Source organism: Scardinius erythrophthalmus (genome assembly GCF_964197995.2).
Source record: "Scardinius erythrophthalmus genome assembly, chromosome: 13".
NCBI lineage: Eukaryota > Metazoa > Chordata > Actinopteri > Cypriniformes > Leuciscidae > Scardinius > Scardinius erythrophthalmus.
In genome coordinates, this window is record NC_138233.1 from 43,061,970 (window position 1) to 43,077,954 (window position 15,985).

The window sequence follows — 15,985 nt, forward strand, 5'->3', positions numbered from 1 at the left end:
TTGCTAAGGTGTTCTGGGTGGTTGCTAGGCGGTTGCTAGGGTGTTCTGGGTGGTTGCTAGGGTATTTTGGGTGGTTGCTAGGCGGTTGCTAGGGTGTTCTGGGTGGTTGCTAAGGTATTTTGGGTGGTTGCTAGACGGTTGCTAGGGTGTTCTGGGTGGTTGCTATGGTGTTGCTAGGCGGTTGCTAAGGTATTTTGGGTGGTTGCTAGGCGGTTGCTATGGTGTTCTGGGTGGTTGCTATGGTGTTGCTAGGCGGTTGCTAAGGTATTTTGGGTGGTTGCTAGGATGTTGCTAGGCGGTTGCTAGGGTGTTCTGGGTGGTTGCCAGGCGGTTGCTAGGGTGTTCTGGGTGGTTGCCAGGCGGTTGCTAGGGTGTTCTGGGTGGTTGCTATGGTGTTGCTAGGTGGTTGCTAGGGTATTCTGGGTGGTTGCTAGGCGGTTGCTAGGGTGTTCTGGGTGGTTGCTAGGCGGTTGCTAGGGTATTCTCGGTGGTTGCTAGGCGGTTGCTAGGGTGTTCTGGGTGGTTGCTATGCTGTTGCTAAGCGGTTGCTAGGGTATTTTGGGTGGTTGCTAGGCGGTTGATAGGGTGTTCTGGGTGGTTGTTAAGGTCTTTTGGGTGGTTGCTAGACGGTTGCTACGGTGTTCTGGGTGGTTGCTATGGTGGTGCTAGGCGGTTGCTAAGGTATTTTGGGTGGTTGCTAGGCGGTTGCTAGGGTGTTCTGGGTGGTTGCTAGGCGGTTGCTATGGTGTTCTGGGTGGTTGCTATGGTGTTGCTAGGCGGTTGCTAAGGTATTTTGGGTGGTTGCTAGGATGTTGCTAGGCGGTTGCTAGGGTGTTCTGGGTGGTTGCCAGGCGGTTGCTAGGGTGTTCTGGGTGGTTGCCAGGCGGTTGCTAGGGTGTTCTGGGTGGTTGCTATGGTGTTGCTAGGTGGTTGCTAGGGTATTCTGGGTGGTTGCTAGGCGGTTGCTAGGGTGTTCTGGGTGGTTGCTAGGCGGTTGCTAGGGTATTCTCGGTGGTTGCTAGGCGGTTGCTATGGTGTTCTGGGTGGTTGCTATGGTGTTGCTAGGCGGTTGCTAAGGTATTTTGGGTGGTTGCTAGGATGTTGCTAGGCGGTTGCTAGGGTGTTCTGGGTGGTTGCCAGGCGGTTGCTAGGGTGTTCTGGGTGGTTGCCAGGCGGTTGCTAGGGTGTTCTGGGTGGTTGCTAGGGTATTTTGGGTGGTTGCTAGGCGGTTGCTAGGGTGTTCTGGGTGGTTGCTAGGGTATTTTGGGTGGTTGCTAGGCGGTTGCTAGGGTGTTCTGGGTGGTTGCTAGGCGGTTGATAGGGTGTTCTGGGTGGTTGTTAAGGTCTTTTGGGTGGTTGCTAGACGGTTGCTACGGTGTTCTGGGTGGTTGCTATGGTGGTGCTAGGCGGTTGCTAAGGTATTTTGGGTGGTTGCTAGGCGGTTGCTAGGGTGTTCTGGGTGGTTGCTAGGCGGTTGCTATGGTGTTCTGGGTGGTTGCTATGGTGTTGCTAGGCGGTTGCTAAGGTATTTTGGGTGGTTGCTAGGATGTTGCTAGGCGGTTGCTAGGGTGTTCTGGGTGGTTGCCAGGCGGTTGCTAGGGTGTTCTGGGTGGTTGCCAGGCGGTTGCTAGGGTGTTCTGGGTGGTTGCTAGGGTATTCTGGGTGGTTGCTAGGCGGTTGCCAAGGTGTTCTGGGTGGTTGCTAGGCGGTTGCTAGGGTATTCTCGGTGGTTGCTAGGCGGTTGCTATGGTGTTCTGGGTGGTTGCTATGGTGTTGCTAGGCGGTTGCTAAGGTATTTTGGGTGGTTGCTAGGATGTTGCTAGGCGGTTGCTAGGGTGTTCTGGGTGGTTGCCAGGCGGTTGCTAGGGTGTTCTGGGTGGTTGCCAGGCGGTTGCTAGGGTGTTCTGGGTGGTTGCTATGGTGTTGCTAGGTGGTTGCTAGGGTATTCTGGGTGGTTGCTAGGCGGTTGCTAGGGTGTTCTGGGTGGTTGCTAGGCGGTTGCTAGGGTATTCTCGGTGGTTGCTAGGCGGTTGCTAGGGTGTTCTGGGTGGTTGCTATGCTGTTGCTAAGCGGTTGCTAGGGTATTTTGGGTGGTTGCTAGGCGGTTGATAGGGTGTTCTGGGTGGTTGTTAAGGTCTTTTGGGTGGTTGCTAGACGGTTGCTACGGTGTTCTGGGTGGTTGCTATGGTGGTGCTAGGCGGTTGCTAAGGTATTTTGGGTGGTTGCTAGGCGGTTGCTAGAGTGTTCTGGGTGGTTGCTAGGCGGTTGCTAGGGTATTCTGGGTGGTTGCTAGGTGGTTGCTAGGGTGTTTTGGGTGGTTGCTATGGTGTTGCTAGGCGGTTGCTAGGGTGTTCTGGGTGGTTTCTAGGGTGTTTTGGGTGGTTGCTAGGCGGTTGCTAAGGTGTTCTGGGTGGTTGCTATGGTGTTGCTAGGCGGTTGCTAGGGTGTTCTGGGTGGTTGCTAGGCGGTTGCTAGGGTATTCTGGGTGGTTGCTAGGCGGTTGCTAAGGGTATTCTGGGTGGTTGCTAGGCGGTTGCTAAGGTGTTCTGGGTGGTTGCTAGGCAGTTGCTAGGGTGTTCTGGGTGGTTGCTATGGTGTTGCTAGGCGGTTGCTAGGGTATTCTGGGTGGTTGCTAGGGTGTTTTGGGTGGTTGCTAGGCGGTTGCTAGGGTGTTCTGGGTGGTTGTTATGGTGTTGCTAGGCGGTTGCTAGGGTGTTCTGGGTGGTTGCTATGGTGTTGCTAGGGTGTTTTGGGTGGTTGCTAGGCGTTCTGGGTGGTTGCTATGGTGTTGCTAGGGTGTTCTGGGTGGTTGCTATGGTGTTGCTAGGTGGTTGCTAGGGTGTTTTGGTGGTTGCTATGGTGTTGCTAGGGTATTCTGTGTGGTTGCTAGGGTGTTGCTAGGTGGTTGCTAGGGTGTTCTGGGTGGTTGCTATGGTGTTACTAGGTGGTTGGTAGTTGTCACAGATGGTTACTATGGAGTTTTTATAGAGTTCTTAGCATGATCTTGGCATGATTTAGCACTTAACTAATCACTATTAGCATGTAGCTATTCACTGCTAGCATGTGTAGCATGTTGGAAGTGCTGTTTGCTAGCATGAGTCAAAAGAGCCAAACCTCATCTCTTTACGATGTTCTGATGCAGAGATATAGGTCTTGTAAAACGGTTGCTAGGGTACTCAAGTTTGGTTGCTATGGAGTTGTTTGGGAGCTGGGAACTTTAAACTTAAGAAGTTTAAAGTGGTTTGAAGTTTAAAGTAGTTTATGAGTTTTTGAGTTTTGAGTTTATAAGTTTAAATGAGTTTAGAGTTTGTTTAAATGAGTTTAGAGTGTGTGTGTGTATTCACACACACACACACACACACACACACACACACACTCAGAGTTTATGAGTTTAGAGTTTATAAGTGTACAAGTTTTTGAGTTTAGTTTGTAAGTTTAAATGAGTTTTGAGTTTATAAGTTTAAATGAGTTTAGAGTTTATAAGTTTAAATGAGTTTTGAGTTTATAAGTTTAAATGAGTTTAGAGTTTATAAGTTTAAATGAGTTAAAGCTTAAGTTTGAAGTTTAAAGTAGTTTAAAGTGTATATTAGTTTGACGTTTAATTTAGTTTGAAGTTTAAAGTAGTGTAAAGTTTAAAATAGTTTGAAGTAGATAGATAGATGAGTTTATTAGTTTAATTGAGTCTCAATGGCTAATATAGTATATAGAACGGCAGTTTGGTTTAGTCTTCAAGGTGTTTAGATTTGAATTTTCGTCGGTTGGTCAGTTTGCATCTGGATTTGAATTTTTTAGAACTCCCCAATGTAAGTCAATGGGAGTTTTTCCGAGTTTTGATCGGCATTTTTAGGAAAACCGTAAGTCCGATCAGTCTGAAAAGATATAGCAACTCGAGTCAGATCAGTTTGAGTGTCTGAGCCGAATTTGGAGTATGTAGAGTTAAAGCTCTAGGAGGAGATCCATTTAGTTTTTTTTAGTCTCAGAAGAATAATAATAATATGTTTAAATAGGATTTCAGTAAGTTGGCTTTCTCAAGCCAACTTAATAATAAGTTTAAATAGGATTTCAGTAAGTTGGCTCTCTCAAGCCAACTTAATAATAAGTTTAAATAGGATTTCAGTAAGTTGGCTCTCTCAAGCCAACTTAACTAGAATGTACATTTCCTGAAGAAAATGTGAGTGGTGCTTGCAGTGGCAAAATTCGCTACTCGGTTGCTAGGTTGTTGTACATGATTGCATACGAGCCAACAACCATGTCTGTACGATGTTGTGGAGCTGAAATATGGCTTCTATATGTTGCAATATGGTTGCTAGGTGGCTGTAAACGGTTGCTAGGGTGTGAATACAAAGTTACCATGGTGAAATTTACAGACTGTTTCCCAACCAAAACAAAAGAGCCAACCCCCATCTCTATATGATGTTATGATGCAGAGACATGGGTCTTGATAAACGGTTGCTAGGGTCCTCTGTTTGGTTGCCAGGGAGTGACTTGGCAGGTGCCAATCATGAAAGTCCAAAGGCTGATTGTCAGTATGAATGATTTAAACCAACTCCCATGCCTCTGTGATATTTAGAATGGAAGATATCCCTCTTTGGAATTTGGTTGTTAGGGTACTCTGTTTGGTTGCTAGAGAGTGGCTTGGCAGCTGCCAATCATGAAACTCCAGAGGCTGCTTGTCATTATGAATGATATAAACCAACTCCCATGCCTGTGTGACTTTCAGAATGGAAGATATCCCTCTTTGGAATTTGGTTGCTAGGGTACTCTGTTTGGTTGCTAGAGAGTGGCTTGGCAGCTGCCAATCATGAAACTCCAGAGGCTGCTTGTCATTATGAATGATATAAAACAACTTCCATGCCTGTGTGACATTCAGAATGGAAGATATCCCTCTTTGGATTTTGGTTGCTAGGGTACTCTATTTGGTTGCTAGGGAGTGGCTTGGCAGCTGCCAATAATGACATTCCAAAGGCTTATTGTCAGTATGAATGATATAAACCAACTCCCATGCCTCTGTGACATTCAAAATGGAAGATATCCCTCTCTGGAGTTTGATTGCTAGGGTAATCTGTTTGGTTGCTAGGGAGTTGCTTGACAGCTGCCAATCATGAAACTCCAGAGGCTGCTTGTCATTATGAATGATATAAAACAACTTCCATGCCTGTGTGACATTCAGAATGGAAGATATCCCTCTTTGGATTTTGGTTGCTAGGGTACTCTGATTGGTTGCTATGGAGTTACTTGGCAGCTGCCAATGATAAATCTGCAAAGACTTCTTGTCACTATGAATGATATAAACCAACTCCCATTCCTGTGTGACATTAAGAATGGAAGATATCCCTCTTTGGATTTTGGTTGCTAGGATACTCTGTTTGGTTGCTATGGAGTTGCTTGGCAGCTGCCAATGATGAAACTACAATGGCTTCTTTTCATTATGAATTAAATAAACAAACTCCCATGCCTCTGTGACATTCAGAATGGAAGATATCCCTCTTTGGATTTTGGTTGCTAGGTTACTCTGTTTGGTTGCTATGGAGTTGCTTGGCAGCTGCCAATGATGAAACTGCAATGGCTTCTTTTCACTATGAATGAAATAAACAAACTCCCATGCCTCTGTGACATTCAGACTAGAAGATATCCCTCTTTGGATTTTGGTTGCTAGGGTACTCTGATTGGTTGCTAGGGAGTGGCTTGGCAGCTGCCAATCATGAAACTCCAAATGCTTCTTGTCACAATGAATTATATAAACCAACCCCCATCTCTATACGATGCTCTGATACAGAGATATAGGTCTTGCTAAATAGTTGCTAGGGTACTCTGTTTGGTTGCTATGGAGTGGCTTGGCAGCTGCTAATGATGAAACTCCAAAGGCTGCTTTTCAGTATGAATGATATAAACCAACTCCCATGCCTCTGTGATATTCAGAATAGAAGATATCCCTCTAGGATTTTGGTTGCTAAGGTGCTCGACAATGGTTGCTAGGAAGGGGCTAGGAAGTGTTGAGGTGATTCATGATTGGCCATTTGATGCCCTGAGTGAAACGAGACCACCTTCGTGTTTCTATGATCTACTAGAGCGTTTCTAGACGTTTCTAGGGTGTTCAGGATGGTTGCTAAGGTATTTTTGGTAGTTGCTATGGTGTTACTAGGTGGTTGGTAGTTGTCAAAGATGTGGTTACTATGTAGTTTTTATAGAGTTTTTAAAATCTTTAACGAGTGCCTTCAGTACGGCACTCGGCCTGCGGCCTCGTGCATATGGCCGATTAGGCACAAGCATGGAGCGATATCGCAAGGCCACGAGTGTAATATTGCTTTAAAAAATACAAAAAAATGTAAAAAATTATTTTTTTTGGTTTAGGGTGGTTGCTAGGGAGCTCTTAGTGGTTGCTAGGGTGCTGTAACTGTTTGCTAGGGTGTGGCTATGAAGATTTTAGGCCATTACTTATTGGTTGCTTGATAATATAAATCCTCTGAGGGAGAGAGAGAGGGAGAGATGCAGGGGTGTCAGGCCCTTTGGAGTCTGTGTGTGTGAAAACGTCGGTTTGGATTCAAATGTTTTTAGAATGCCCCATGTTAAGTCAATGGGACTTTTTTGGCCGCTTTTTCGTCCGCTGTGCGAACATCGTACACCCGATCGCTTAGAAAAGTCATACCACACCTCTCCTCAATGAGCCGGTCGATTTGACACCTCACTCAGGGGTCTGTGACAAACGGTGCGGGGCGAGTTTCGCGCCAAACTTTTGTCCGGAATAATAAGAAGAAAAATAATAATAACTAGAATGTACATTTCCTGAAGAAAATGTGAAGTGGTGCTTGCAGTGGCAAAATTCGCCACTGGGCAGATGCTAACACAATTGACATGTTGTGATACCATGATATACCACGTTTTAGCATCATTTACCACGATTTACCATGATTCTAAGATGATTTACTACGATTTACCACATTCCAGCATGATTTACTAAGATTAACATGTTGTTAGAATGATGCTAGCATGATTAGCATGTTGTTAACATGATTAGCATCTTGGTAGCATGATGCTAGCATGTTTAGCATGTTGCTAGCATGTTTTTAGCTAGATGCTAACATGATTAGCATGTTGCTAGCATTATGCTAGCTTGATTAGCATGATGTTAGCCTGATTAGCATGTTGGTAGCATGATGCTAGCATGATTAGCATGTTGCTAGCATGCTTTTAACAAGATGCTAGCATGATTAACATTTTGCTAGCATGTTTTTAGTTAGATGCTAACATGATTAGCATGTTGTTTGCAATATGCTAGCTTAAATAACATGTTGCTAGCATGATACTAGCTTGATAAGCATGTTGGTAGCATAATGCTAGCATGATTAGCATGTTGCTAGCATGATGCTAGCTTTATTAGCATGATGTTAACATGATGCTAGCTTGATTAGCATGTTGGTAGCATGATGCTAGCTTGATTAGCATGTTGGTAGCATAATGCTAGCATGATTAGCATGTTGCTAGCATGATGCTAGCTTGATTAGCATGATGTTAGCATGATGCTAGCTTGATTAGCATGATGCTAGCATGATGTTAGCTTGATTAGCATGTTGGTAGCATAATGCTAGCATGATTAGCATGTTGGTAGCATAATGCTAGCATGATTAGCATGCTGCTAGCATGATGCTAGCTTGATTAGCATAATGTTAGCATGATGCTAGCTTGATTAGCATGTTGCTAGCTTGATTAGCATGTTGCTAGCATGATGCTAGCTTGATTAGCATGTTGGTAGCATAATGCTAGCATGATTAGCATGTTGCTAGCATGATGCTAGCTTGATTAGCATGATGTTAGCATGATGCTAGCTTGATTAGCATGTTGCTAGCATGATGTTAGCTTGATTAGCATGTTGGTAGCATAATGCTAGCATGATTAGCATGTTGCTAGCATGATGCTAGCTTGATTAGCATGATGTTAGCATGATGCTAGCTTGATTAGCATGTTGCTAGCATGATGTTAGCTTGATTAGCATGTTGGTAGCATAATGCTAGCATGATTATAATGTTGCTAGCATGATGCTAGCTTGATTAGCATGATGTTAGCATGATGCTAGCTTGATTAGCATGTTGCTAGGATGTTTTTAGCAAGATGCTGTTGCCAGGTGGTTGCTAGGGTGTTCTGGGTGGTTGCTAAGGTGTTCTGGGTGGTTGCTAGGCAGTTGCTAGGGTATTCTTGGTGGTTGCTAGGCAGTTGCTAGGTTATTCTTGGTGGTTGCTATGGTATTCTGGGTGGATGCTAGGGCGTTGCTAGGCAGTTGCTAGAGTGTTCTGGGTGGTTGCTAGGCAGTTGCTAGGTGTTCTGGGTGGTTGCTAGGCAGTTGCTAGGTGTTCTGGGTGGTTGCTAGGCAGTTGCTAGGGTGTTCAGGGTGGTTGCGAGTGCCTTATGTACGGCACTCGGCCTGCGGCCTCGTGCCTATGGCCGAATAGGCACAAGCATGGAGCAATATCGCAAGGCCACGAGTGTAATATTGCGTTAAAAAATACAAAAAAAATAAAAAAAAATTTTTTTTGGTTTAGGGTGGTTGCTAGGGAGCTCTTAGTGGTTGCTAGGGTGCTGAAACTGGTTGCTAGGGTGTGGCTATGAAGATTTTAGGCCATTACTTATTGGTTGCTTGATAATATAAATCCTCTGAGGGAGAGAGAGAAGGAGAGACGCAGGGGTGTCAGGCCCTTTGGAGTCTGTGTGTGTGAAAACGTCGGTTTGGATTTGAATTTTTTGGAATGCCCAATGTTAAGTCAATGGGACTTTTTTGGCCACTTTTTCATCCGCTGTGTGAACATCGTACACCCGATCGCTTAGAAAAGATATAGCACACCTCTTCTAAATGAGCCGGTCGATTTGACACCTCACTCAGGGGTCTGAGACAAACGGTGTGGGGCGAGTTACGCGCCAAACTTTTGTCCAGAATAAGTATGAGCAATAACAATAGTGATGCTTTCAAAAAAGCACCACTAATAAGTATGAGCAATAACAATAGTGATGCTTTTAAAAAAGCACCACTAATAATAATAATAAGTTTAAATAGGATTTCAGTAAGTTGGCTCTCTCAAGCCAACTTAATAAGTTTAAATAGGATTTCAGTAAGTTGGCTCTCTCAAGCCAACTTAATAATAAGTTTAAATAGGATTTCAGTAAGTTGGCTCTCTCAAGCCAACTTAATAATAATAATAAGTTTAAATAGGATTTCAATATGTTGGCTCTCTCAAGCCAACTTAATAAGTTTAAATAGGATTTCAGTAAGTTGGCACTCTCAAGCCAACTTAATAACTAGAAAAAAAAAAGTTTGTTGAGACAAACTTTAAGTTGGCTTGAGAAAGCCGGGTCAGAGAGTTTGAAGAAGTTTAAAAGTAGTTTGATGTTTAAAGTAGGTTAAAGTTTGATAGATAGATTAGTTTCGAAAGAAAGAAAGATAGATAAGTTAGTTAGAAAGATAGATAGATTAGTAAGAAATACAGAAAGATAGATAAGTTAGTTACAAAGATAGATAGATTAGTACGAAAGAAAGAAAGATAGATAAGTTAGTTAGAAAGATAGATAGATTAGTAAGAAAGAAAGAAAGATAAGTTAGTTAGAAAGATAGATATATTAGTTAAAAAGAAAGAAAGATAGATAAGATAGTTAGAAAGATAGATATATTAGTCAGAAAGAAAGAAAGAAAGAAAGAAAGATAAGTTAGAAAGATAGATAGATTAGTAAGTAAGAAAGAAAGAATAATAAGTTAGTTAGAAAGATAGATAGATTAGTAAGAAAGACAGAAAGATAGATAAGTTAGTTAGAAAGATAGATAGATTAGTAAGAAAGAAAGATAGATACGTTAGTTAGAAAGATAGTTAAAAAGAAAGAAAGAAAGATAGATAAGTTAGTTAGAAAGATAGATTAGTTAAAAAGAAAGAAAGATAGATAAGTTAGTTAGAAAGATAGATAGATTAGTTAAAAATAAAGAAAGATAGATAAGTTAGTTAGACAGATGGATAGATTAGTAAAAAATAAAGAAAGATAGATAAGTTAGTGTCACGGGGTGACGAAGGCGGGAACCTTTTTTTTATTGTAACTTGTTTCCCCGGGGGAGCGCGTCTGCTGTGACACCAGGACGGTTCCGGTGTCCCGCGTGGGTGTCATGGCGGCGGGCGAGGCTTGACGAGGGAAACTCGCGGCAGGTGTGGGAGGAGAGGATACAGGATGGTGATTGGGACATGGAGGAGGAAGGTGGCTCATAAAAGGACACTTTGGCGGTGAGAAAAGGAGAGGAAGAGGGCACGAGGAGATGTGAGGCACGCAGCGCAGGAGCGGCCGCAGCCGCGGATGCGGAGGGAGGCCGCGAGAGAGAGAGAAAGAGAGAGACAGAGAAAACTTCGGCTGGATTGCGGGCGGAAGCCTTGGTTGCACTGGAGTCTGTTGAATTGCAGTTTTATTGTGGAAATGAACAAAAGTGGAACCTTACAGTGTGTGGTGGATATGCGAGTGTGGGAATTGTTTCTGCTGTTCACTCGCAGTCACAGCTGGTTATTAACCTCTTCTCTGCCTGAATCTGCTGTATTGGGAAGTACCATTAACCTCTTCTCTGCCTGAATCTGCTGCATTGGTGAGATACCATTAACCTCTTCTCTGCCTGAATCTGCTGCATTGGTGAGATACCATTAACCTCTTCTCTGCCTGAATCTGCTGCATTGGTGAAATACCATTAACCTCTTCTCTGCCTGAATCTGCTGCATTGGTGAGATACCATTAACCTCTTCTCTGCCTGAATCTGCTGCATTGGTGAGATACCATTAACCTCTTCTCTGCCTGAACTTGCTGCATGGGTGAAATACCATTAACCTCCTCTCCACCTGAGCTCTGTGAAGTTACAGCTGCATTGGGAAATATCATTATCCCCCGCTCTCTGCTTGAGTCCAGTGGGGAGCCTGCTGAGGCTGGTGAAGATCTTGCTAATGCTGGAAGAGCCCGCTAATGCTGGAAGAGCTCGCTAATGCTGGAAGAGCCCGCTAATCCTGGAAGAGCCTGCTAATGCTGTGAGTTACACGTATTTATTCCTCTCTCTGTCTGAGTTCAGTGAAGAGCTGGGTAATGCTGTGAGTTATACGTATTTATTCCTCTCTCTGCCTGAGTCCAGTGAAGAGCCTGCTAATGCTGTGCTGAGATATGCGAAGAGAGCGTTGAAGAGGAGAACACGGAAGCTGTGAATTGTGTTCATTCCTCTCTCTGTCTGAAGGTGCTGAGATGCGCGAAGGGAACGCTGAGGAAGAGAACGCGGAAGCTGTGAATTATGTTCATTCCTCTCTCTGTCTGAAGGTGCTGAGATGCGCAAAGAGAACGCTGAAGAGACGTTTTGGGATTGTTTTTATTGTTTAATAAAGAGTATATTTTATTTTGAATTCTGTGTCTGCCCTTCCCTTTGTTTCCACGGTCAGCTCCTCAGGGGCTACACGCAAGCGAGGGGTGGGCGGCCCGCTGGCGCTCGCCCCGATCTGTGACATTAGTTAGAAAGATAGATAGATAGATACATTAGTTAAAAAGAAAGAAAGAAAGATAGATAGATAGATAGATAGATAGATAGATAGATAGATAGATAGATAGATAGATAGATAGATAGATAGATAGATAGATAGATTAGTTAGAAAGAAAGATAGATCAGTTAGTTCGAAAGATAGATAGACTAGTAAGAAATAAAGAAAGATAGATAAGTTAGTTAGAAAGATAGATAGATTAGTTAAAAAGAAAGAAAGAAAGATAGATAAGTTAGAAAGATAGATTTAAAAAAGAACGATATATAAGTTAGTTAGACAGATAGATAGATTACTAAGAAAGAAAGATAGATAGATTAGTTAGAAAGAAAGAAAGAAAGAAAGAAGGATAAGTTAGTTTGAAAGATAGATAAAGAAAGATAGGTAAGTTAGTTAGAAAGAGATAGATTAGTTAGAAAGAAAGAAAGATAGATAGTTTGAAAGATAGATAGATAGATTTGTAAGAAAGAAAGATAGATAAGTTAGTTGGAAAAATAGATTAGTTTAAAGAAAGAAAGATAGATAAGTTAGAAAGATAGATAGATTAGTTAGAAAAAAAGAAAGATAGATAAGTTAGTTAGAAAGATAGATAGATAAAGAAAGATAGGTAAGTTAGTTAGAAAGAGATAGATTAGTAAGAAAGATAGATAAGTTAGTTAGAAAGATAGATAGATTAGTAAGAAAGAAAGAAAGATAAGTTAGTTAGAAAGATAGATAGATTACTAAGAAAGAAAGAAAGAAAGAAAGATAAGTTAGTTAGAAAGATAGATAGATTAGTTAGAAATAAAGAAAGACAGATAAGTTAGTTAGAAAGATAGATAGATAAATAAGAAAGAAAGAAAGATAAGTTAGTTAGAAAGATAGATAGATTAGTTAGAAATAAAGAAAGTTAGATAGATAGATAGATAGATAGATAGATAGATAGATAGATAGATAGATAGATAGATAGATAGATAGATAGATAGATAGATAGATAGATAGATAGATAGATAGATAGATAGATAGATAGATAGATAGATAGATAGATAGATAGATCTTCTATCTATCTTCGCCCTTTCAGGGCTTGGGCCCTAATAACATAAAACAGTTATTTTAAATTATAATAATATTTAACAATATTACAGTTTTTACTGTATTTTTGATCAAATAAATGCAGCCTTCGTGAGCAGAAGAGACTCATTTTAAGAACTTTAAAACTGACCCCAAAAAAAGCATTTGCTACCTCTCTATATCAGATCCCAAGACAATTAATTAGTAAAAAACATTAGAATAGTTAAATTTAAATAGTTATTTAAAATAGGACATGTGACCTATTGAGAGAGGACTATGACAATTTTCTACAAAAAACTTAAAGTTCAGGTAGACATGCTTACCAGGCTTGTCACAGTTTATTGGCGGGGTACCAGGTGGAGTTCGGGTTCCCGGTATCTCCTGCCCCTTACTGTCCACACACCAGCAGTAACCTGTGGACGACCAGCACTGCCGAGGCCTGTACTGACCCTCCTCATCACACTGAGGGATGAAGTTTCCTATCCGATGAACACACTCTGCTGCTTCTCTCTGCTGCTCACACTGGGTCTTGGGATGACCTTCAAGGTAAATGTACCAGAGATTATAGAATTTACTTGGAGGGTTAGTTCTCCAAAAAATGTCAATTCTGTCATCAATAAGTCACCCTCATGTTGTTCCAAAACTCATAAGACACTGGTCGTGGCGGAGGTCTTGCTGTTGTTCATCGCAAAGACCTGATTGCCACCTCTCTCCCACTGCCAGAGTTGACTACATTTGAGTGTCTTCTATTCAAATGCAGAGCTCATAATGAAATAATAACAATACTCCTCATCTATCGCCCCCCAAAACCACACCCTGGATTTATCACTGAGCTACAAGATCTACTTACATCACTCTGTGCAAGAACCAATAATACACTCATTATGGGAGATTTCAACCTTCATGTTGACTCCCCCACAAACCGCCCTGCTGCAGAGTTCCTTGAACTCCTGGACTGTTTACATCTTACACAACATGTCACAGTACCAACACACAGAAAAGGCCACACTCTGGATCTAGTTATAACAGACACCGCCCCCATTACCAACATGAAAGTCTATGACTTGGGCGTGTCTGACCACAAGGTTATCTCCTTGGAATTGCCTCTTGCAAGTCCCTATCATAAAACAAAACGTCAAATCCGGTTTAGAAATTTAAAAGCAATTGACACCACCCTCTTCAATCAAGATATACAGCAAGCTTCACTAGTCACACAGTTCGCATCTGTTAATGGTTCTGTTGACCATTACAATTCCAGCCTTCATAATATCCTTGAGTTACATGCACCAACCAAAACAAAAATAGTTACCTTTTAGTCAGCCCCTTGGTATACAACAGAGCTCCGGAGGATGAAAACGGCTGGCCGTGCCCTGGAGCGGAAATTTACCTCAAGTGGCTTACATGTACACAAACAGGCCTACTGGGACCATCAAAAAATGTACTCCAAAGCACTTACCATAGCCAGGTCTAAATATTTCTCACAAAAAATCTCAAACTGCACTGGAAATTCAAGACAGTTGTTCGCATCAATAAATTCTCTTCTCAAACCTCCCACATATGCACACGCTGACACCAGTACAGACCAGTGCAATAAGTTTATGGACTTTTTCACCAACAAGGTTATTTCAATTCGATCCAACTTCTCTGCTACAGGATCATTTTCCTCTAAAATCAGTCCTGCAAATCCATGTAAAACATTTTCTTTCTTCTCATGCATTTCTCAGACAGAGGTGGAGAGGATCTTAAAGTGCATGAGAACCTCTACATGCTCATTGGACCCTCTCCCCACACCATTATTAAAATCCAACATTACAGCCATCAGTCCACTGATCACAGAAATTATCAACCAGTCACTCACATCCGGTCAAGTTCCTGCAGCTCTCAAAACTGCAGTTATCCGTCCACATCTGAAAAAGCCGTCACTTGACCCGGAAATTCTGGCTTATTACAGACCCGTTTCAAACCTGCCGTTTTTGTCTAAAGCCCTAGAAAAAGTGGTTGCAGCCCAACTTCACAATCATCTTCAAATCCATAACATATATGAAAAATTTCAGTCTGGTTTTCGAGCAGCACACAGTACGAAAACAGCTTTGGTACGCGTCATGAATGACCTACTTATCACTGCGGACCAGGGCTCACCATCTTTCCTTCTCCTTCTGGACCTGTCGGCCGCCTTTGACACCGTGGATCACAACATCTTGCTCCATCGTCTTAAGTCTGTGGTTGGCCTCTCAGGGACCGCACTAAGCTGGTTCCAGTCATATCTCGCTGGCAGGCTGGAGTATGTGGCTTTAGGACAGTCCCAATCATCACCCCACACGGTCAGTTGTGGAGTGCCACAAGGGTCCGTTCTTGGTCCAACCCTTTTCACTATCTACTTACTACCTCTTGGTCACATCATTCATAAACATAAAGTTTCATTCCACTGTTACGCAGATGATACACAATTATACATAAAAATGGACTCCTCATTCCCCTCAGCGCTGACGTCGGCACTTCAGGTTTGCCTGGAGGAGATAGGGGCATGGTTATCTGATAACTTTCTTCAATTAAATAGCAGCAAAACTGAAGCCATTCTGATTGGTACCCCTCACCAAACCCAGTCCTCCTCCCTCAGCAGTATATCAATTTTTGGCCATCACATTGCTCTGTCAACCTCTGTTACAAACCTCGGAGTCAGACTTGACTCAAATCTCACATTGGACACCCACATCCGTCACCTCTGTAAGGTCTCCTTTCTCCACCTTAAAAATATCGCCAAACTCCGTCCTTCCCTCTCCCAACCGGATGCGGAGAGATTGATCCATGCCTTTGTCTCCTCCAGGTTGGACTACTGTAATGCCCTCCTTGTCGGGATCCCTGGCAGAAGCCTGCAAAAGCTCCAGCATATTCAGAACTGCGCTGCCCGGGTCCTGACGAGGAGGCGCAAATATGACCATATCACACCTTGCCTGAAATTACTACACTGGTTGCCCATTCAACACAGAATTCAGTACAAAATCTGTCTCCTCACCCATCAGTGCATACATGGAACTGCCCCTGCCTACCTCAGTGAACTCCTCATTCCACACACCACAACACGTAACCTCCGCTCCTCTACCTCTACCTACTGCCTGTACCAACCAAGGACTAAACTCTCCTCCATGGGAGATAGGGCCTTTCAGGCAGTCGCCCCACGGCTCTGGAATGCCCTCCCAGAGTCCCTAAGGGCTCCACAAACCGTGGAGGTTTTCAAGAAGGGTCTAAAGACATTTTTATTTAAACAGGCCTTTTAACTCCCATGTTTTTGATTTTAATTTTGTGGTGTTTTATTGTAATGTATTGTGTGGTTTTCGGACTGTTTTTTTTTTTTTTTTACCTCTTGTTACTGTAGCACTTTGAGATTTCGCTGAAATGTAAAGTGCATTATAAAT

The 15,985-nt window shown here is 42.7% G+C and overlaps 1 protein-coding gene across 2 annotated transcripts in view; it reads right to left on the reverse strand.

The window, feature by feature from the left end:
* The window catches only part of LOC308700528 (thyroglobulin-like), a 467,177-nt gene that overhangs the window by 407,525 nt on the left and 43,667 nt on the right, over positions 1-15,985 (reverse strand). For both annotated transcript variants that reach the window (XR_014031316.1, XM_081382160.1), the window contains exon 5: positions 12,896-13,111. Coding sequence is in view for 1 of the 2 variants with exons in the window: in XM_081382160.1 (XP_081238286.1) it covers positions 12,896-13,111 (216 nt within the window). In the remaining variant the exon portion in view is untranslated. The remainder of the gene's footprint in view (positions 1-12,895; positions 13,112-15,985) is intronic.